The sequence below is a fragment of the Mustelus asterias genome, chromosome 22 (assembly GCF_964213995.1).
Source record: "Mustelus asterias chromosome 22, sMusAst1.hap1.1, whole genome shotgun sequence".
Classification (NCBI taxonomy): Eukaryota; Metazoa; Chordata; class Chondrichthyes; order Carcharhiniformes; family Triakidae; genus Mustelus; species Mustelus asterias.
This window is the reverse complement of record NC_135822.1, coordinates 24632456-24656098: the sequence shown is the minus strand read 5'-3', so window position 1 is coordinate 24656098 and position 23643 is coordinate 24632456. Positions and strand designations below refer to the sequence as shown.

The 23643-nt window shown below is 48.9% G+C and overlaps 1 protein-coding gene across 1 annotated transcript in view; it reads right to left on the bottom strand.

Moving 5' to 3' along the window:
* The window catches only part of epha2b (eph receptor A2 b), a 69014-nt gene that overhangs the window by 37451 nt on the left and 7920 nt on the right, over window positions 1–23643 (bottom strand). Inside the window, exons 2-3 of the mRNA XM_078238966.1 lie at window positions 19224–19291; window positions 17305–17965 (exon numbers count right to left, since the gene is read on the bottom strand). Of these exons, the coding sequence (XP_078095092.1) occupies window positions 17305–17965; window positions 19224–19291 (729 nt within the window). The remainder of the gene's footprint in view (window positions 1–17304; window positions 17966–19223; window positions 19292–23643) is intronic.

The following is a 23643-nucleotide window of genomic DNA, read 5'->3' as shown; positions in this document are numbered from 1 at the left end:
GTGGCTGAGGGAAAGGGAGGCAGGACCAGGAGGGAATTTCAGACAAAGGCAAGCAGATCAAAGACCTCAGATCATTTCTATTCATCTTTTATGCACAAAAACATTCAACAAACTCAGGAAGACAACAGGCTTGGAAGTCAATTCCCGAAGCAATGCTGTTTATTTTATTAAGGAAACCCACAACTGGACTTTGGAATTTTTAGTTTTAAATGAATGGAAATCTTGCATCGAGATATGTGTTGGTAGGTTTCTGAGTGAGATCTGGTCTGTCGGCTTTACAGAGCGAGTAATTCAAAGGCAGCCAAGGTCACGTTGGGTGGGTTTCATCGTTAAAGGTTTTGAAGTAGGTGTTTCATAGCAGATGAGAAGCAGCAACGTCTTTTCCGAGATGGTCGCAGTGATAGTGCCCGCAACTCATTGCAAATACATTGCGACTGACTGGGGCTGATCTAGGGAGCGAGAGAGAGCAGCTAGACAGAGAGAGGTCACAGCTCTTAACCTTTCTGTAAGTGAATGGAGTTGAAAGGAAGTTGAAAGCCCAGGGTTTTATCACATTGGGTGCACAGGGCTTTAGGAAGGGATAATGACTCGTCATTAGGAGTAAGCTGTCAGCACCGGCCTGGCAACACTTCCGTTCTGTGTGATCCTCCAATTAACTAGCAACACAAACACAAATGCATCAGTCCCTCAGGGACAATGAGGCCTCAACAATCAGACTGGAGCATTTACAGAGAAGGATATGACCTGGAAAATGAGGGTGGTGATCAGCGCGATTGGACAGGCAGCTATCAGTACACGGAGAGCCTGATGAAAGGTGCTGCCCAGCCGTAGAAGTATAACAATTCAGCCAGCCCTCGTGGCAACGTCACAGGGGGCAAGGTACAAACCGACCTGCAATCCTTTTCCCAGAGATACTCAAAGGTATTTGCGCCGGCCAAAGTTCACACCAGCCGAAGCTGCCGACGCAAATGGGAGGGAGGCAAACAAACAAAACAGCAGCCCAATATAACACTGTTCATTGCACTGCCCCACCCAGCACCAATACCACCGAGCTTCTCCGACACACATCGCACAGGTGCCAACTAGCCTCAGGTGGTTCCCACAAGTGGCCAAGTTTCAAAGGTTAGCCTCGGCAGTTAAGCTATTGAATCACATGTGGCTTCACGCGAACCCCGAGCGGAATCATCCCAAAATTACAGAGTGTTGGATCAGGCGGGAAAAGCTGGATGGAACTTGCCGGCTTCGCAGATGCCTTTTCTCGCCTGATCACATTGCAGAGTGTTGGCAAGGATCACACAGCCAGCTGGAGGGGCGGGGCCTAGAGAGGTGGCGAGGATCACACAGCCAGCTGGAGGGGCGGGGCCTAGAGGTCGAGCGAGGATCACACAGCCAGCTGGAGGGGCGGGGCCTAGAGGTCGAGCGAGGATCACACAGCCAGCTGGAGGGGCGGGGCCTAGAGGTCGAGCGAGGATCACACAGCCAGCTGGAGGGGCGGGGCCTAGAGAGCTGGCGAGGATCACACAGCCAGCTGGAGGGGCGGGGCCTAGAGGTCGAGCGAGGATCACACAGCCCAATGGAGGGGCGGGGCCTAGAGTGCTAGCGAGGATCACACAGCCAGCTGGAGGGGCGGGGCCTAGAGAGCTGGCGAGGATCACACAGCCAGCTGGAGGGGCGGGGCCTAGAGAGCTGGCGAGGATCACACAGCCAGCTGGAGGGGCGGGGCCTAGAGAGCTGGCAAGGATCACACAGCCAGCTGGAGGGGCGGGGCCTAGAGTGTTGGCGAGGATCGCACAGCCAGCTGGAGGGGCGGGGCCTAGAGTGCTAGCGAGGATCACACAGCCCAATGGAGGGGCGGGGCCTAGAGTGCTAGCGAGGATCACACAGCCAGCTGGAGGGGCGGGGCCTAGAGGTCGAGCGAGGATCACAGCCAGCTGGAGGGGCGGGGCCTAGAGAGCTGGCGAGGATCACACAGCCAGCTGGAGGGGCGGGGCCTAGAGAGCTGGCGAGGATCACACAGCCAGCTGGAGGGGCGGGGCCTAGAGGTCGAGCGAGGATCACACAGCCAGCTGGAGGGGCGGGGCCTAGAGGTCGAGCGAGGATCACACAGGCAGCTGGAGGGGCGGGGCCTAGAGGTCGAGCGAGGATCACACAGCCAGCTGGAGGGACGGGGCCTAAACACACCAACAACGCTGGAATTCTGAGATCGGGCGTCCCGATCTCAAAGTTTAAGTGAAGGGCTACCCCCCTCTCCTCCTCCTCCCCCCACCAAAGGACATTGGGGCCACTCCTCTCCCACTAACCAACAGTTCCCCCCATCCACAATGGATATGGGGCATACTCCCCCCCCACTCCCAAATGTAGAAGGTGTTCCCCCAAATAGAGGGCAACCCTCCATGCCAGTATCCATTGGCACTCACAGGGAGCAGATGTTATGGTGTCAAGCCTGGTAATCATATGTTAATGTATTAAGATATATGGAAATTAGGTTCACGCCCTTTCTGGGCACAAAACCGGAGGGGGGAGGGGTGGGGGGAAGGAAGAGCAAATCCCAGTTTTGGGTCACTCGCAAGATTTAGTGGCTATTATTATGGGATTTGCGCCCATGGCTAACAGGGCTGCGATTCACATTTGCTCTTTCCAGTAGGGCAGGGTGGGGGTCACTGATCAGGAGCTTCCTCTGCCTAATCCAGAGGCTCCGAATTGAACCTCATGGCCTCGCTCCTTGCAACAGTACAGAGAGGGGGGATTGAAACCAAGATCTACTTGGTATGATTGGCTCAGTAAAACATCAGCCCAGTATATTTATCCACTCGCTCTTTGGCTGAGGGATTCGGAGAGAGATTGGGATCTGAAACCAACCCTGTTAATGATGCCCCACCATTCCCTCCCCCCTCGTGGGTTGTGGTCAGCGACATCTTGCATTGGTTGCAGCAAACGGGTGAATTGCCCGCCTTTGCAAACAGCACCGGTGGCTCAACAGCTCAGGTCTGCTGCTGGATAGGGGAATGTGGCCCGGTTAACGAGGGAGCTGAGAGAGGCCACAACAGAGAAAACAAAAAACAGAAAGCCCAAAATCAGTGCAGAGCGGGAAAAAAGGAACAGCAACACGCCCAGAGTGAAGGGATGGGGGAGTCCCGAAGATAAAAGGACGGCACAAATGTGAGTGGATCGCTTAGAAAACAGAGCCCGTGTGTGTCAGCTGGATGGACGTTTCGGGAGACGAGTGAAGGAGCCGAGGAGCAAATTGATAACTGCACACGGTAGCGCAATCCTAGAGCCAAAAGCAAACCCACTTGGCCACGCAATGCCAACGTGCTGCTGTTTCCCATTTAACAGCAGCCCTGAAGCACTCTGTCACAGAATAATAGGACGACCAGTCCAGATCTGGCTTTTCAATGCCATACTGGTTTGCCCGGAAGCCCATCAGTGTTTGTAGGATTGTCTAGAAACCACGACAAGGAAACCAGTGGAAGAACCAGGATTGGCCTCGACCCAAGGAGCCTCATCCATCTCCGGCAGGACGACAAGTCAGCACTTTCCTGGTGCTGCCCCACATCTGGTGCAGTCTGAGGAAGTTTGGAACGATTGCCGGAGTTACTGTGCACATCCTTCCGGAACCAGGGATTCAAATCTATGAATAGAATGATGTCATCCAGCGTGAAGCGCCAACTTTCGTCCAGAAATTCCGTTAACATTTTAAAAAAATTTCTCAGCCAGCCCATAAGCGGGTGCCACCACTTCCAGGAGCGGGTGGACACCACGCAGAGCGGGGGGGGCGCACACCTCACAGAGCGGGCAACGCCTGCTTGGGGGCACATGATGCAGCAGAACTAGATTCAGCTGGTTCACGTCTCCCCCACCATGAGGTCTAGCAAGGGGTGGTTTACCCACTGACAAGTTCAGACCCTCCTGCTGTCAACGAGATTCTGGAGATCCTAAAGGGCAAGATTGCCACGAGGCACTCGGGAATGGTGGCGAGAGTCTGGGAGGAGCGCGTTAGGTGGGGGGGAAGACAAGCCCAGGCATATCCACCAAGCTCGATCCTACAACCAAGGAAATGAGCAAAGCCTTCAAGAATGTCGGCAAGAATTCAGACTCTGTAATGCCACACTGTAACTTCATACAGTGCGAGACTGAAACACGCTGGGTCTATACCAGGCAGGACTGGGCCTGTTCAGATACAGGCCATTATAAAAAGCCTTTATTTTGCACTTACTAATTAGGGCGTATCCAAAATGTAGACAGATTAACCCAATAAACGCCAAATTCCATTCCAATTATGGCCAACTCCCATTCTATTCCCACCCGCACCCTGGATAGAACCCTGGGCGTTTCGCACGGTTTTGCTAAGCCAGAGATACAGTCCGATTAAACCAACTCTGCCACAACCTTGGCCGCGAATTGAGCACAAGCCAGACATCTCGGGGACTTTCCTGGTCTGAATAGTTCAGATTCTTCCTTGCCTTAACCGGCCGAACTACTCAGGTATTTCTACATAGTCGATGTGCACTCCTGCAACTCAATTTGCGTCAACACATTACCCCACATTGCCAAATGACAAGGTAACAGGGGTTTTTTGGCCAGATGCCTGTCCTTTGGAGTAATCAGCGGTAAATCTCAATTCAACAAGGCCGGACGGAGGTTTTCTTATGGGAGGAGGTATTGGGACGACAATCTTCTTTCAGTGACCTCTGAACTGCTCTGGAGGGAGCAGAATGAGCAGGGGCGGCACGGTGACACAGTGGTGAGCACCGCTGCCTCACAGCGCCAGGGACCCGGGGTTTGATTCCCGGCTTGGGTCACTGTCTGTGTGGAGTTTGCACGTTCCCCCCGTGTCTGCGTGGGTTTCCTCCGGGCGCTCCGGTTCCCCCCCACAGTCCAAAAGATGTGATTAGGTTGATTGGCCATGTTAAATCGCCCCTCAGTCAGGGGGACTAGCTAGGGTAAACGCATGGGGTTATGGGGATAGGGACTGAGTGGGATTGTGGTCGGTGCCGACTCGATGGGCTGAATGGCCTCCTTCTGCACTGTAGGGATTCTATGATTCTAATGAAGGCTGCGCAAGAGGGCTCTTGGGGGAATGTAACGTACTTTGGACAACATGCCTCGACCGGCAAAAAGAAAATCCCAAGAATCAAGCCCCAAGTCAGCAGCAACACATCTGGAATATGGGCTGGCAACATCTGCGTTGAGATTGTGAAATATTGTCTCGGCCGCAACTTATGAAAACTTTCCCAAATGCTGGCAGGTCAAAGAGGAAACAAAAAGGGTCACGGTCTCAAGGAAAGATTTTTTTTCCATTAGAACCGAGGAGGTGGACAGCCAAGGCGTCGATCCAAATGTTCCCTTTCAAACCCATTTTGTGTTTCCAGCATTGGAAATTCCTGGTTGACTATCCTGAATTTATTTTCCAGTCATTCTAGAATTGGATACCGGAGGCAAAGGTTAGAGAAGCGATCGGTGTTCAGATGCAGCCAAGTTAGGGGTGAAGAAGGCCTCCTTTCTCATGTGGGCTCTAGTGCACTAAACAGGGCTTTTTCTCCTTGGGACAAAGTCCAGCTGGATAAAAGTCATCCCTCCTGCTGTGACGGGCCCAGGACTGATGTGAATCAGCAGTTTAAGTACATAGTTATGGCCTAACACTGCCCCTGGAGTCACTCCACAATAAAACTGGATACTGACATAAAGCTGGAGAGGAGAGAGGAAATTAAAAACATCATAATCACAGCTGAGCTCATAATGGCGCCCATAAATTAGCACTTTTTGAAAATTAAATGCATTCCCATTTACAACAGGATATGGTGACAGCGCTGTGACAAACTCAAGATTAAAATGTTACGGACTGTGACTCTCCCTCAGTGCCAAGTGCTGCCAAACAGACCCAGGTTAGCACTGACACAGATGATCCTCGGAGTTGCAGTTCATATTTTAGTCAACACTGCCTATTCCACTACCACGGGTAGCTCCTCATGTCAATTATCTCTGTAGATTATTAGTAATATAGGCTATTCTCTTCCCTCCTTCCATGAAGGGACTGACGCTGACTGGAGTGAGCTCCGCAGCTGGCAAATACATTCCTCCAGCATGCATTCACATGTGACCTGGGGGTGGGGTGGTTAACCTCAATTGATAATTTCTCCCCCCTCCCCCCCCGCCCCTCCACCTCCATCCCTGACCCAAAGGCGCTCACTCTAGCCAATTCATAGATCATAGAACACCCACAGTGCAGAAGGCGGCCATTTGGTCTATCGAGTTCAAAGATGTGCGGGTTAGGTTGAATGGATATGCTAAATTACCCCTTGGTGTCAGAAAGACAAGCTGGGTAAATACATGGGACTGCGGGGATAAGGCCTGGGTGGGATTGTTGTCGGTTGAGGCTCGATGGGCTGAATGGCCTCCTTCTGCACTGTAGGAGTTCTAGGAGACACCCAACTCTTACTCAGGCCCTTTCCCCCACTCTATCCCTCTAGACCCACACATTTTACCATGGCTAATCCATCTAACCTGCATATCCTGGGGCACTAAGGGGCAATTTAGTGAGGCCTAAACTGCATATCTTTGGATTGTGGGAGATCTTTGGAGTGTGGGAGGAAAGCGGAGCACCCAGAGGAAACCCACGCAGACACGGGGAGGAAGTGCAGATTCCACACGGACAGTGACCCAAGGCCGGAATTGAACCCAAGTCGCTGTGAAACAGCGATGCTAACCACTCTGCTGCCCCACAGATGAGATCAGTTAACTGGAGATGGCAATTTAGTTCGAATCCAATATCATGATGGTGGCTATCCCTGGTGGTGGACCTTCTAGTAGTTTGATGCAACTTGCTAGACCTCTTCAGGGAACAGCTAGGAGTCAGCCACGTTGAGTCACACATTGACAGAGTGAGTAGCATGGCTGCTTTCCTTTCCTAAGTGGCCCACTATGCCTGGTGTAATTAAGCACTGCACTTAACCAGAGTCTTGGAGGTGGGACAGATAGAATCAGAGAAATTACAGCACTGAACATCAGCTATTCAGTGCCTGCGCCAGGTAGCAACCTGCTTAACCCCGGCATTTGGAAAAAACAAAAATATAAAAGAGTGGATTATCTGATTAACAAGAAACATATCTAAAAAGCAGAGACTCTGATCATAAAGTATCAGTGTCACAAGTAGGCTTACATTAACACTGCAATGAAGTTACTGTGAAAATCCCCTAGTCGCCACACTTCGGTGCCTGTTCGGGTACACCGAGGGAGAATTTAGCACAGCCAATACACCTAACCAGCACGTCTTTTCAAGGTAGAATGAAAATTCTCCAGACACTTAGTGGACTCTGTTTGCACTGGGGACAAAGTCTGTGAAATGAGGTTGGGTGTGTTTACAGCGAAAAATACATCAGTCTAGTCATTATCTTCCCAGACCCTTGGGGCACTGTGTCTCTAAGTCAGACTCCTCGGCCTTTGGACTAAGATCAAGTGTCAATCAGATCAGGCCCAAGATGTGGTGCAGTGTCTTATCCTGTCAGCTTGGATCTTTGTCTCTCTTGTGGGGATCATGAATTGGATTAAATTTGAATTGGATTTTTGGAGCAAGCAATGGGATGGATTCGCATTTTGCCCCGTCCACTCTGAGCATTGGCTTTGTAACGTCGAGAATGGAGCTTTTTAAAAAAAGTTTTAAAGAGTCAGGAAGGACCCCAATAGATCGTCAAGTGATGTCCTTGCTCATGCCCCCTCATCAAAAATAGCACAGACATTCATTTCATCAGTTAAACCTCTTTTATGAAAAGAATGGTGAAAGAGAAACTTCCGGAAGGTCTAAAGCTTGTTTGTCTTCGGACTGATTGAGCCATTACATGCCAGAGTGGGTCGGTGCCTGAACGTTGAATAATGCTGTCACAAAGGAGCCAAGCAACCTTCCACCCACACACAATACAGAGGGGAAAAAAAAATCACAAAAAAACTTGTGACAGGAGTCAAGGAAGGAACTGACTGACCATTCAAAAGATAACAGGGTGACTCACTCCAAAAGAATGTAGGTGGGGCAGAGAGGCAAAGACTGAGACGGTTATCAGGCCAGCTGGAAGAGGAGAAGCCTTACGGCAGAGAGCGAGCTACACTCTGGCTGTCGAGATAAGACTCAATCTTTCCTCGCCTGGGAGAGCAACTTGGCGATAAAGCCAAGGACTGGGAAGAGGAAAAGAGCGCCCGAGAGGGAAGTAGAGCAGCAAGTCCTCTGTAGCACTGACCTAGCCTGAACGTTTGTTTGTTTAAAGGCTTCCGCCAATGGAAAAAACAAGGACGTTCCACTTTGGGAATCACACAAAAAAAAATCTGCAATCAGGTCAAAGCAGGGGGTTTGGGGGGTCTGGAATCATTCCCATATTAGCATCAGGGAAAAGTCTCCATATTGAGCAGAGAATGATGCATTGTCCTTTTTAAAAAAAAATTTCAGGGTCCCATAGACACTCGACAATTGTTAATAAAATCATTGGCAGATTTGCGAATAGCCTTGGGCTGGCTGTGATGGATAGAATCCAACCAGTCACTGCATGTGGTTCACCATCATTGGGGGAATTCCACTAAACCCCAGTGCATCCATCCATCCACCCACCCAACCCACAACACAGCAGGCAGGTCGCAGCGACTATTCCAGTTAATAGTAACCCACCCCAGTCTTTGGTCAGTTCAACAATTTCCCTGCAGCCGTCTCTCACACTCATCCCCTCCGCTACATTATTCTTGCGGCTGATAATTTCACCACATGATTGAATTGTGTACAACCACACACACACAAAACTACAACAAAACACCACCAAACTTTTGAAGAGTTGTTGTCACATCTGGCGGCAGATGACACCAACATCCTCTGTCAATACACCAGGGATTTTAAACGTAATGGCGACTGAACTTCTCAGACGGTGTCCCTTCACCAGATTCCCTTTATTTACAAACTCGATTTCACTCCCAGAGTGCTTCAGGTACAATGTCAGAATCCGGAGTGCCAGTAGCCCTGACACGCCTCAATATATACATACATATATACAGGGGAGGCTCCCCGTTTCAGCAGGCAATCATTGCCTCAATCAGGGAGCTCATACTCCAAGAGGCCAACCTCGCTGAATCACTACAGAGACAAACTCAGAATCCAAGCACTGTACCAGTCACATCATTATCAACAGATGCCATCAAGGCACAGCAAGACTCAACCTCCCCGCTGCTTCAACTCCCGTATAATTGAATAAATAAATTAAACTATGTCACAAGTTGGCTTACATTAACACTGCAATGAAACTACTGTGAAAATCCCCTAGTCGCCACACTCCGGCGCCTATTTGGGTTCATTGAGGGAGAATTTAGCATGGTCAATGCACCTAACCAGCACCTCTTTCGGACTGTGGGAGGAAACCCACACAGACACAGGGAGAAAGTTCAAACTCCGCGCCGACAGTGACCCGAGCCGGGAATCGAACCCAGGTCCCTGGCGCTGTGAGGCAGCAGTGCTAACCACTGTGCCACCTTGCCGTCCTATTAATTAAGGAGGCCAGGTGACAGGGGAGATGTTTGGTAGAAAAAAAAGCACCAAGGTTAAAGTTGTAGGAGAGAGCAGAAAAATCAAGAAATACTGATTAGCTGACGCCAATAAAGCGTGTTTAATCTCTGCTCCTGGGCACCAGTGTAGATTTAGAATGTTGCTTTACCTAATCCCCATTTAGATACCGGCGGAATTAAAGTCAAGAGTCTTCAGATACCTCGCTCCCTGGCTGATCTTTGGGAAGGTGGTGGAGATAGCAAAAGCATGTTATCCAGCAGGGAAATCACTGACAAAGCTCTCTAACTGGAGCTGACAGACCAAGTGCAAAAATCACCACCAGACTGACTCTCCACTTGGATATTTAGAGGTTTCTAAACTGCAGCCTACACACCAATCAGTGGTCTGATTGTTCAGTGTTTCCTATTAATGTGTTTCACAATGTGTGGGCATCAATTATTGAGGTTAGCAAAGATTTTTGTCATTGTCTGCATTCACACATTTTATGAAGCAGACGCAAAAATGAACTCCATCTTGTTGTATTTAAAAATGAATATTTACAGAAACAACTACACATCAATTATATGGTGCTTTGGAGAGTATTAGTGCATCCAAACCTCCCAGCCAGGCATCATGCTGAGGCAGCTTATTTGGTCTTGATTTGGGTGGCACAGTGGTTAGCACTGCTGCCTCACAGCGGCAGGGACCCGGGGATACTTCTGGCCTTGGGTCACTGTCTGTGTGGAGTCTGCACGTTCTCCCCGTGTCTGCGTGGGTTTCCTCCGGGTGCTCCGGTTTCCTCCACACTCCCGTTGTGCAGGTTAGGTTGATTGGCCATGCTAAATTGTCCCTTACTGTCAGGGGGATTAGCGGGGTAAATAAGGGGGTTATGGGGATAGGGACTGGGTGGGATTGTTGTCAGTGCAGACTCGATGGGCCAAATGGTCTCCTGCACTGCAGGAATTCTATGGATTTCTGATGGTTAGTTAGCCTGGCGAGTCGGAGATGAGATGCCATGTGCACCGTGTCAGTTAGGTTTCTGGTGCCGTGACTACTGGAGGGAACAGGTTGTATCTATTTCAATAGATCTTCAGAACCAGAGACACTATGCTGCCTGCCCCCTTCCCCCCAACCCTGCTGCTCCCCCTACCCCCACCCCAGACCCTGCTGCCCCCCCCTACCCCCGACCCTGCTGCTCCCCCCACCCCCGACCCTGCTGCTCCCCCCACCCCCGACCCTGCTGCTCCCCTACCCCTGACCCTGCTGGCTACATCAAACCAATGCACCAGCCACTTTCCCAATGAACAGACAGCTAAGAGAACACAAGGAAGAAGATTAGGCCATTCAGCCCCTCGATCCCCGGCCAGCCATTTATTCATTCATTCAGAGTACAACCAATCTGCATCTCTCTGCTCCATATCCCTCATGCAATGAACATTCCAGTCTCAAAAGCACTGATTGTACCAGCATTCCCAGGCATTTCGGATGTTCCGGCCATCCACCGCCACTGCAAGTGAGGTTGGAGAATTTGGAGCTCAGCCAAGGACCGCAGCGGGACCGGAAAATGCCACCGGCGTGAACAGCCGGGGAATTCTGCCCAGTAGTATCTCAACCAGATCACCCATGTGGCACCAAACCACACACTGAACAGAGAGTGTTCCAGCTTCGATCCCCAGTCCTTTGCAAGTTAGCACATCTCACCAGGAGTATTTTCACTGGATTAGAGGGAAAAGCAGTGGCAGGGTTCCTGCTCTCGGGCACTATCCAGTAACCTAGAGTGGCTCCCAACCTCTTATAGGTCATGGCACACCACGCTGGCACAGTGGTTAGCACTGCTGCCTCACAGCGCCAGGGACCCGGGTTCGACTCCCGGCTTGGGTCAGTGTGTGCGTGGAGTCTGCACGTTCTCCCCGTGTCTGCGTGGGTTTCCCCCGGTTTCCTCCCACAGTCTGAAAGACGTGCTGGTTAGGGTGCATTGGCCATGCTAAATTCTCCCTCAGTGTACCCGAACAGGCGCCGGAGTGTGGCGACTAGGGAGTTTTCACAGTAACTTCATTGCAGTGTTAATGTAAGCGAACTTGTGAAACTAATCAATAAACTTAAACTTAATACTGCAAAATAAAATTGACACAGACCTCCTATTTCCTGTCTTCTTCCCTTACTGGGAACTTTGTTTGTGACCTCTCCCTGTCCTCATGCATCTTTTTTGTTAAACCACTCCTCGTCTCTCTCGCTTCTCCCAGGGTTTTGGCGCCCTTTGAGTTTTCGCTTATTGTGCGGGCACGTGGGAACTTTGTCTACAGCTCCAAGTCCCGTTGGATTTGCGCACGGACCTCACCAAGCGAATAATCTAAATCGCGCAGGTGCGACATTTTCCCAGCCAGCGCGGGAGGCCCAAGATTCGTTGCGTCTCGGAGGTGCCGACCACAGAGCTTAAGACGAAGGTTAGTCTTAATTTAATTGCAAGAGTTGGAGTCTTTTTTTTGTAGCACACTTGGGAGATCTTCACAGCACACCGGTGCGCCACGGTACACTGGTTGGGCACTCCTGACCTAGAGAGAGTGCAGGCCTGCCCTTGTGGCTAAGAGACTGCTGATGTGACTTGCCAGGAAGGGAGTGAGCATTTGGGTGAGGGAGTGCCCGTGCAGGCATTGCCCATGGATCCTGCACCCCAGCAAGTGTCAAAACAGTCAGGGGAGAATGAGGTGGGCGGAGGTCACGGACGGGAGACGAATTGGCACAAAAAAATCTACCCAACACGGAGCAGCCCGGCAATTTAAAACACAGAATGGTTAAGTTCTGAATACTTCGAGAACATAGACTCCTGCCCCTGGCAAATTCCAAAGTGCCCATCTAAAAACAACATTCATCACAGGGGAGTTTGCTGCTGTGACTGCAGTCAGCTTAATGCCATGTTTTCCTGTTTTGTCAATGTTTTAATGAGTAGGTTGTATCATTGCTCAGAGTCGTATGTTCCTCTGACTCCAGAGAAAAAAAAAATGGTGTTGTTTCTGAGGCAGCCCCCGTGGTTTTGCTCTGCTGAGTCTCTGTCTGTGGTTTCACATTCCATCACTCCAGGGCAGGACTGCTGAGAGATTTGAAATTCTAACGCATTAACCCCAATCCTGCCATGCTCCACCTGCCCGCACTCATTACAGGAGGGTGCAGCCAGGGAGTTTGGCATGGACCCCTGACCCCGCAACACCACCTTCTGCACCCTCTCCTGTCCTTCTTCCCAATGAACGGTGTGCTATGTATGTATACCACGCAAGAAACACTTGGCGCTGTATCCCAACACATGTGACAATAATAAATCGAATCAAATAAGACGTGGGACTCGAGTGACCAGCAGATTGTCCTGTACAACACCATCCAAAAGTCCAGTTCCAAATCAAAACCTTGAAACACTACATTCCAATTGAGACCCGCTCTGCCCTCGAAGGGTCTCTGCCAAAGCCAAGCCTACTTTGAAATGACCCTGGCACACTGACAATGTAAGTGTTTTAACAACACCAGGTTAAAGTCCAACAGGTTTATTTGGTAGCAAATGCCATTAGCTTTCGGAGCGCTGCTCCTCCGTCAGATGGAGCGGAAATCTGCTCTCAAACAGGGCACAGAGACACAAAATCAAGTTACAGAATACTGATTGGAGTGCGAATCTCTACAGCCAACCATGTTTACTGTCAGATTTTGCTCCCTCACGGGGGCCTTTTGAACCTCTTCTTTGTCCTCCCAAATTCAACCTTTCCCGTACTTCATCAAACCAGTCCTTCACGCCCATGGGCAGCAGCTATCTGTGGGCTATTTGACTACAGAAAGCATCACAAGCAAGCCCATCCTCACCCAAAGGGGTGGGATGGCACAGTGGTTAGCACTGCTGCCTCACAGCGCCAGGGACCTGGGTTCAATTCCGGGCTGTGTGGAATTTGCACATTCTCCCCGTGTCTGCGTGGGTTTCCTCCGGGTGCTCCGGTTTCCTTCCACAAGATGTGCGGGTCAGGTGGATTGGCCATGCTAAATTGACCCTAGTATCAGGGGATTAGCAGGGTAAATATGTGGGGTTAGAGGGATAGGGACTGGGTGGGATTGTGGTCAGTGCAGACTCGATGGGCCAAATGGCCTTCTTCTATACTGTCGGGATTCAATGAAATGACCCATGCACCCATCTCCCCACCGCCTGATCAGTTAATGTTTGCCCAGGAACAAGGAAACTCATTGCCCTCAGTTAGGGTCAGTCAATTCGTCACAGAACTGGAATCAATGTAGCAAGTTTCCTGTCCTCTGACACCCTTTCTGTTAAAGTCAATCAACTCGGCACAGAATGAGATTCAATGTAGGATGTTCCCTGGGAGACCTTTTGGTACACTGAGCCATCAAGGGGAGCTCGATTCGGAATTGATGCCTAGGGACTAGGCAGCACGTACAGAGGCCTGTAGGAGATAGTCTTTGGAGCAAAAATCCCTACCTTCCTCTTGGTGAAACCTTATTGTAAACACATCCTGGTATAATTACAGATTATCAGATTAACTGTCAAACCAGATTATTTAGACCTCCTTTAAAGAAGAGTTGGCTGGTGCCAACCAGTCTGACACTTAGGTCTGTCTTTAACGCGTAGAGTTTGTTTAGCTCAGAAAAACAAGAGTCATTGAAAATATCCAATATGATGTTGGACCCCTGCCAGATTCGACCTACAATTGGATCTCACACAAAAGCTAAGATTATCCAATTCCTCCCCAGATATCACCTACTAATCGTTCTCTACAAAAAAAACACTGGCTGAATGGAAGGCTCCCATTACCGTCAAAAGTCAACCAAATCCAAGGACCTCCTAGCATTCAACAATCCAGGGAGAGCAGCATGTACGGACACGGGACTTCTACACAATTATCTCGCCCACTGAATTCAATGCCTTTTGTCCAATAATGCTACCTCTACCTCAGCAACTTCCTATATGGCAAGTGAAGGACATTCCACAGCTCGCTGGTCTGTAATTAGCTTAAAAAAAAAGGGTGCACAAAGCCCAGGCGAGGCCTTGGAGAGGCCCAGGCAGAGGAAATGGGTCGGGACACACGGGATTACACAAGCTCCCCACAGTTAGAGCAGCTTCTCCTCGGGCAACTGACACATTCCCTCCTTCTCCACACAACAGCAGCCACTCCCAGAGCGACCAAACTGGAGCTACACACCTGGGACGCAGGTTAATGATTTATCGAGCTCCCACTTCACCTCACTTGCCCAATCGAAACATGAGTGTTTCAATAAAAGGACCTTTGGTTTACTCTCAAGGTTTATTTTTTAGTGTGATAAGTAGTCTTACATTAACACTGCAATGAAGTTACTGTGAAAATCTCCTAGTCACCACACTCCGGCACCTGTTCGGGTACACTGAGGGAGAATTTAGCATGGCCAATTCACCTAACCTTTATTTTAAAAGAGGACAAATACCAAATGACCCTTGGATGTTATAAACATCAGGAGATCAATGTAGCCCTGCAAGACCCCTCTCGTAGCTGGTTTTGCACTTAACCAGAGTCCGTGATGGGTTTTGGAATAATGGATGAAACATTCATCCCTATCCCATGTCAGGAAGGACAATCTGTTTTGGAAATCAAGAGGCAATGAAATGTCAAGTTGACCCAATTAAAGTTGGCGGATTCTCTAGGGAATTAGAGAGAACCAATCCAGTCATTTTCTTTCTCGCACTGGGGTGAGGTTTGGCCGGGGCTAACGAGTTGAAATTAGGAATCAGCAATAGGAAAGGAAGTCAGGGGAATTTTATTTACCCGAGAGAGTTGTTCCCAGGGAAGAACAGGACAGCCGACACGGTAAATGTAATGGGACAATTGGACATGTTTATGGAGTAGGATCTGCTCAAAGGAAATGGTGGGTAGATAGGTCGAGCCATCAAACAAAAAAGGGGACAGACTCACTGACCCCTTCCTGTAGCTAAAAGTGATATTGTTGGCAGTGGGGACGGAAATTAGCCTCACCGGCGCAGTTAAACCAAGAGATCAGAACTAAATACTTCACATTCCAGCCTCACCGCAGGAGCAGTGCACAAGTGAAGTTATATCCCCCCAGGTTTCTTGAATGCATTTCACCCACAACCCAGTCAAAAGTGAGGACAACGAGAGTCACAAATACAAACCCACTCCCCCATTACCACACAGTAAAATTGCCTGAACTCATGAGGGGTGGGGGGAGGGGAAGATTCCAGTAACAGGGAGGCAGTGACTGTGGAATGTCTGTTTATTATATATGGTGATGGAATTTCACATATGCCTAGAAATAAGGAGGGTCTCCAGTAAATCACTGATGAGTGATGAAGGCCATGTCTCATTAAACAAACTCACTGCACAACAGTGCCCATTGTCCGATGAATTCTTTCCAAAACTATCTATCCCTACCCCCTTTGTCTCCCACCCCCGGCAACATATAACGTTCCCTCATCAAAATCTAAAGCATGGCTGTGTTCAGTGAACAGTGCTCTCACCCAGGCACCTTGCTTCTAGTGCTGCATCAGAATGAATGTGGTTCCTGAGACTAGAACCCAACGCAACAGTCCACCGGTGCAATTTAAGTCAAGCAAAACAAAGAAGGGAATTCTATGCAACAACACACACCAACGCCACACAAAAAAGGGACTGATCTCTGATCGAATTGAGTCTAAACTCAAGCAGATTGTCTACTGAGGTTTGGCTACAAAATGTCCTTACACATGGATCAATAATCTCTCCCTCAGTGCCAGTAAAATGAAGGAGCTAGTCATCGACTTCAGGAAATGTAGTGGAGGACATGTCCCCACAACGGTGATGAAGTGGAGATGGTCGAGAGCTTCAAGTTTCTTAGTGTGCAGATCGCCAACAACCTGTCCTGGTCCCTCCACACCGCGCTATGGTTAACAAAGCCACCAACGCCTCTACTTTCTCAGGAGGCTAAGGAAATTCAGCATTTCCACTCTGACTCTCACCAATTTTTACAGATGCACCATAGAAAGCATCCTTTCCAGATGTATCACAGCTTGGTATGGCTCCTGCTCTGACCAAGACCGCAAGAAACTACAAAGGGTTGTGAACGTAGCCCAGTCCATCACACAAACCAGCCTCCCATCCATTGACTCTGTCTACACTTCCCGCTGCCTCGGAAAAGCAGCCAGCATAATCAAGGACCCCACGCACCCCGGACATTCTCTCTTCCACCTTCTTCTGTCGAGAAAACGACACAAAAGTCTGAGATCACGTACCAACCGACTCGAGAACAGCTTCTTCCCTGCTGCTGTCAGACTTTTGAAAGGTCCTAACATATATTAAGCTGATCTTTCTCTTCACCCTACCCTCAACTGCAACACTATATTCTGCACCTTATCCTTTTCCCCTTTGTACTTCATGAACAGTATCTTTTGCCTGTAAAGCGTGCAAGAAACAGCACTTTATACGGTATCCCAGTATATGTGACAATAAATCAAATCATACCCACATAATATAATGGATACTCCCAACTTAATTTCAAACATTAGGTGTGTGGAACAAGCCAGACATTGGTCGGGGATGGAATGCAAGAGATTATTATTGCTAGAACTTTAGTATTCAAAATGATCAGTAATATAATTGTCAACAAAAACATTTGAAATAAACTAAAGAGCATGAATCTGGAACCGCGTACTAATGCATAGATGAAGTGCAGCCCTCGAGATACATATTATCTTAATTTCCTCAGCCCCAGTCCCTCACAAAAACTAGTTCTCACTTTTTTTAGACAGAAACCCAAACTGGAGAACAGTTAGCGACACTTACCTTGGCAAGTACCATTCGCGACCTCGTACGCAGCTTCACACACACATTGACCAACTGGGACCAGCCACTCGCCATCACTGTTGCAGTGCATCTTTGGTGATTCTTGGGCCACCGCGTGATCAACACAGGTCCCAATAACTTCAGAGGGTGCTTGAGAAGCTTCCCCGGCTATCGTTTCTGGAAAGGCAGCCATGTTGCGCACATTGGCCGGACACTTCTTGTAGTACACGCGCACGGACAGCAGCGCGACACAGGCGCCGACATCTTGAAAGGCCAAATAGAAGCCGTTCTGCTTGAGTGGGCCAACCGCGCGCACCTCCACGTTAATCTTCACTTTTCGCGAGTTTACGTCCTCTTGTCTTGTGACTTCATCGGGCGCGATGGTGTCAATCTTTTTGAACTGGCTCTTCCGGAAGATTGTCCCGTAATCGAAGTCCGACTCGGCATAATAGAGGTTGAAGGTCTCCTTGCAGGAGGTCTCAATCTCGGGGAAGCTGTTGCAGTCTCGCACGGTGAACTTGAGCTCAACGAACACGCGCTGCACTTCTCCGCGGTAGATCCAATTGGTCCGTAACCAGTTGTCCTGGTTTCCTTCGACCACATTGCACACACTGTACATGTATATGGGAGTGTCGTTCCACACAGTCTGGAGAAGATCCCACTTTAAAACAAGAACCGGAGAAAAGAAATGCAAGTGATCAGCTACTTAAAGTTGAAAGTTATTTGCCCCCCCAACTCCCATATCTTCTCTCTTCTTCCCCACTCCTGAAGGTTACAACTTTAAGTCCAGTAGGAGTGACTTCCAGTGCACCATTGGCATGTAACCATTCACAATCGGAGTGTTAGCAGACCACAGAGCCATCATAAGCAAGCCCAGCTCTGTCCTCACCCAATACTCACACTGGTACACTTTCCTACATGAATCTGTGTGGGCAGCACGGTGGCACAGTGGTTAATAGTGCCAGGGACCCAAGTTCGATACTGGCCTTGGGTGACTTGTGTGGAGTTTGCACGTTCTCCCCGTGTCTGCGTGGGTTTCCTCCCACAGTCCAACGATGTGCAGGTTAGGTTGATCAATTGCCCCCTGGTGTCCCAGGATGTGCGGGTTAGGTTGATTGGCCATGCTAAATTGCCCCTTGGTGTCCCAGGATGCACATCTTAGGGGGAATGGCCATGTTAAAATTGTCCCGTGATGTTCCAGGGTGTGTAGGTTAGGGGTATTAAGTGTAAATACTTTGGGTCACGGGGATAGGACCTGGGTAAGATGCTCTGTTGGAGAGTTGGTGCAGGCTCAATGGGCCGAAGGGCCTCCTTCCATACTGTCGGGATTCTATGAATCACAGGAAGCCCATTTGACAGAAACCAGAACCGTGTGTAACCACCCTCTAACCATGGGGGGTGACATACAAAGTTAAATCAATCCTGTTAAGACAGAGAAGTCCAGCTTACCACCGTGACCCTCTGACCTTTGGTCAGTAAGTGCACAGTCAGATATCCGTGAACGGGTTTAATTGCATTTAAAGGTGATGCTTCCACAGTGGGATAGCCTGTAAACACTCCCAGGTGAGGAATGGCCAATTAGAGAAGATACAAGGCAGGTGGTCATGGAGGTAAATCCCTGAAAGAATCATTGCTTCTTCGGAGGATGCAGCCATTGGGAGGGGACAGAGGGAAAGACCACAGTGAGCAGCCTGGACTTTATTTCCAATGGTCCATGCCAACAACCTTTCCACTTTAATCAAACATCCCGCCCACTCTGGACAATCACACTTCTTCTTTCCATAGGCTTTCAAATGACCAATTGGAACCCTCCCCCGACTTAATAAAAAACTCATCGCCAGCACTTTGGTGGAAAGTGGAGATGGATCGGAGTGGTGCTGCGGTGAGGGGAAGGTTGCCCAGCCGGTATTGGTACTTACAGCTGCATTATATGGATCCGTCAGCCAGCCAAGCTCCCCATGAGCAGAGGCAAAATCCAATAGGTCAACTGAAAGAGAAAAAGATACAAGAGCGTGTTAGAATGAGCAAACGGTCATCCATTCCACTATTGCAATGTAAAAAAACACTCCACAAAAGGTCAAATACAGAAATACAGAGAATATCCAACAACATTTAACTATTTTTCTATTCAATTAGGTATTGGATGGAATCACTCAGGTTGGTGAAATACAGACAGAGATATGTCACAGTGCAGAGCATCCAAAAATATCCAACTCAGATCAACCGGAGTTTTTTGCTGAAGACTTTGGAAGTGACTGTTTAATATTTAATGGATTCAAGATTGACATGCATTTGCGCAGAATGCAAGCCATTTGCGAAGAACATGAGCTAAGATCGTGGGTTTCCTCCGGGTGCTCTGGTTTCCTTCCATAGTCCAAAGATGTGTAGGTGTAGCCATAGTAAATGCATGGGGATGGGGAGCCTGGGTAAGATGCCCTTTTGAAGAGTTGGTGCTGACTTGTAAAAACTTGTAAAAATTCGGCCTCTGATATTCAGGTAAGCGTTCTCCAAGGCGGCCTTCGCGACACACGACGCGCAGAGTCGCTGAGCAGAAACTGATAGCCAAGTTCCGCACACACGAGGATGGCCTCAACCGGGATATTGGGTTCATGTCACACTATTTGTAACCCCCACAGAGTTTCACTGGCTGTCTTGTCTGGAGACAATACACATCTTTTTAGCCTGTCTTGATGCTCTCTCCACTCATGTTGTTTTGTTTCTTAAAGACTTAGTTGTAAGTATTCGCATTCCAACCATTATTCATGTAAATTGAGTTTGTGTCTTTATATGCTCTGTTTGTGAACAGAATTCCCACTCACCTGAAGAAGGGGCTTGCAGCTCCGAAAGCTTGTGTGGCTTTTGCTACCAAATAAACCTGTTGGACTTTAACCTGGTGTTGTTAAACTTCTTATTGTAAAAACAAGAGCAGGAGTAGGCCAATTTGCCCTTCAAGCCTGCTCCACCATTCATTTTGATCATTGAATTCAATATCCTGATCTCTCTTTCCCCCCTTATTCCTTGATCCCTTTAGTCCCAAGAGCTATATCTAATTCCTCCTTGAAATCAGCCGTTTTGGCCTCAACTACTTTCTGTGGTAGTGAATTCCACACATTCTGATGGGCCAAACGGCCTCCATCTGCACTGTAGGGACTCTATGGAAGATCTGCGACCGAAGGCAATCTGCTCAGAACATCAGAAAAAGCACCAGCAGAAACCCAAATCGTGTCCCTCCTGTGCCAATATTTCTCTCAGGACTTTCACTCATTCATGTTAGGCACCAAATGCCACGTCGAAGGAACACGGTGGCGTAGCGGTAATGTCCCAAGACTAGAGCTCCAGAGGACCTTGTTAATGCTCTGGGGACCTGGGTTCAAATCCCACCATGGCAGCTGGTGGAATTTAAATTCAATTAATCAAATCTGGGCTATAATGCTAGTCTCAGTTAATAGTAACAATTGTCAGTTGTAGTAAAAACCCATCAGATTCACTGATACCTTTAAGGGAAGAAATCTGCTGTCCTTACCTGGTCTGGCTGACTTGTGATCCAGACCCACTGCAATGTGGTTGACTCTTAACTGCCCTCTGAAATGGTCTAACAAGTCACTCAGTTGAGGGGCAATTAGGAAGGAGGCAACAAATGCTGACCCAGCCAGGGACGTCCACACCCCACGAAAGAATTTTTAAAAAATCCTACATCCTCGTCCTTTCTCCATCCTCATTCCATAGATAAAGAATTGTTGCACTGACTCCTATCCCAGGTGTCAAAAGCTGTGAAATTCCTTGCATTTCTAAGTTCTTTTTTCTCGCCATAACTTGTCACCCATATTTGACATCACCTCATCAATATTTTTGGGTTGATTCTGTCTCCCTGTCTCTTAAGTCTGAGAGCACATACCAACCGACTCAAGAACAGCTTCTTCCCTACTGCTATCAGAGCTTTGGATAAAGTTTATTGATTAATGTCACAAGTTAACACCACAATGAAGTTACTGTGAAAATCCCCCTAGTCGCTACACTCCGGCGCCTGTTCAGGTACATTGAGGGAGAACTTAATGGCCAATGCACCTAACCAGCACGTCTTTGGACTGTGGGAGGAAACCGGAGTGCCCAGAGGAAACCCATGCAGACATGGGGAGAATGTGCAGACTCCACACAGACAGTGACCCAAGGCTGGAATCGAACCCGGGTCCCTGGCGTTGTGAGCTAACCACTGTGTCACCGTGCCACCCTATAATAGGAATGGATCTATTATACATTAAGCCGATCTTTCTCTTCACCCTATCTGTATCTGCAACACTATATTCTGCACCCTCTCCTTTCCTTCTCCCCTGTGTACTCTATGAATGGTATGCTTTGTATAGCGCGCAAGAAACAATGCTTCTCACCGCCAAAGTTAATTTATTAGTCACAAGTAAGGCTTACATTAACATTGCAATGAAGTTGCTGTGGAATTCCTTTAGTTGCCACATTCCAGCACCTGTTCAGGTCAACGCTCCTAACCAGCGCGTGTTTCGAATGTGGGAGGAAACGGGAGCACCCGGGAGGAAACCTGCGCAGGCACGGGGAAAATGTGCAAATTCGCACCGACGGGAATCGAACCCAGGTCCCTGGCGCCGTGAGGCAGTAGTGCTAACCACTGTGCCGCCCGATCTGTATCCCAATACACATGACAGTAATAAATCCAATCAATGGCGTCCCGGCTTCTCAATTTAAAAACACCTGCAAAAATCTCATCAAATTTGGGAGAACTGGCGCCAAGATAAAGTTGCACTGCACCGCCACCCTTCGCCATCACCCCCTCCCCTCCCCCTCTCTCACACACACTAACACGGATACATTGACATCTGCAGCTTATTAGGAAGTGCACTCCAAGCAAAATGCAGAGTGACCCCTGAACCTCACAAAAGTTGATTCATGTCATAAACGGGTGCCGAGGGTTCCTTTCCTGTAACAGACAATCTCCTTTTCAGTGTTACCCACAGACAACCTGTCAGGCCTGATCAGTGTCCGATCCACACTCGGCCTTTGAACATTTCAGCGGGCTGTCAGTAGAATTCCACGGAGTCCATCATTAAATAAGATGAGAGGACTCTTGTGTAAAACTATCCAGAAGCCAGCAGAACAAAGACGACAAGGGTAGAAAGACGTGCAAAAATTTCCCACACCCGTCAACGCCACCTCCCCCTACCCTCAACACCCAATCAAGTTGTATCCCCTTCTTATCCCGAGAGCAATAATTTAATCGAGTTTACATCCCACAAGAGTTGGTGCCAGCCGTTAGTCTACCCAGGCCACTGTGCTTTATCTGTCAGCCTTGGGTGGGAATTATCCCACAGTGGTGATATGAGAAGGCTGGACTCTGTCCCTATCCAGCTTCAGGACATGGAATTTCAGGAACAGAACACATGGCTGATGTAATAACCGCCCCATCCCTCCAAATCTCAGATCCAGGTTAAAAATCCAACCAACATGAGGGACGGATCTGGGACTTTCCTCATCTGTTTGTCTCAATACCTGAACCAAGAGGTGTTCTGACTTGCTCAGTTGTCAAGGGAGCCACTTTGGCACTGCAAACGTCAGAGGTTGAGCTCATGTCTTGGCCCACGAGCAGCCCCTGGATCAATTCCCAAATTGAAACCCCCCCTCCTCCCACACGCTTCAGAATCATTTTCATCCGGAAGCTGACAGGTCTGAAACATTAACTTTGATTCTCTCTCCGTTGTTGCTGCCAGGCTTGCTGGGTATTTCCAACATTTCCAATTCCCAGTGCCTGACAGTATTGTGTTTTTGTATTAGAATTGGAAGAGAGAGACACAGAGAGAGAGAGAGAGAGAGAGACACAGAGAGAGAGAGAGAGACACACAGAGAGAGAGAGAGAGATACAGAGAGAGAGAGAGACACAGAGAGAGAGAGAGAGACACAGAGAGAGAGAGAGAGACACAGAGAGAGAGAGAGAGACACAGAGAGAGAGAGAGAGACTCACAGAGAGAGAGAGAGAGATACAGAGAGAGAGAGACACAGAGAGAGAGAGAGAGACACACAGACAGAGAGAGAGACACACAGACAGAGAGAGAGACACACAGACAGAGAGAGAGACACACAGACAGAGAGAGAGACACACAGACAGAGAGAGAGAGACACACACACAGAGAGAGAGAGACACACACAGAGAGAGAGAGACACACACACAGAGAGAGAGACACACACAGAGAGAGAGAGACACACACAGGAGAGAGAGACACACACAGAGAGAGAGAGACACACACAGAGAGAGAGAGACACACACAGAGAGAGAGAGACACACACAGAGAGAGAGAGACACACACAGAGAGAGAGAGA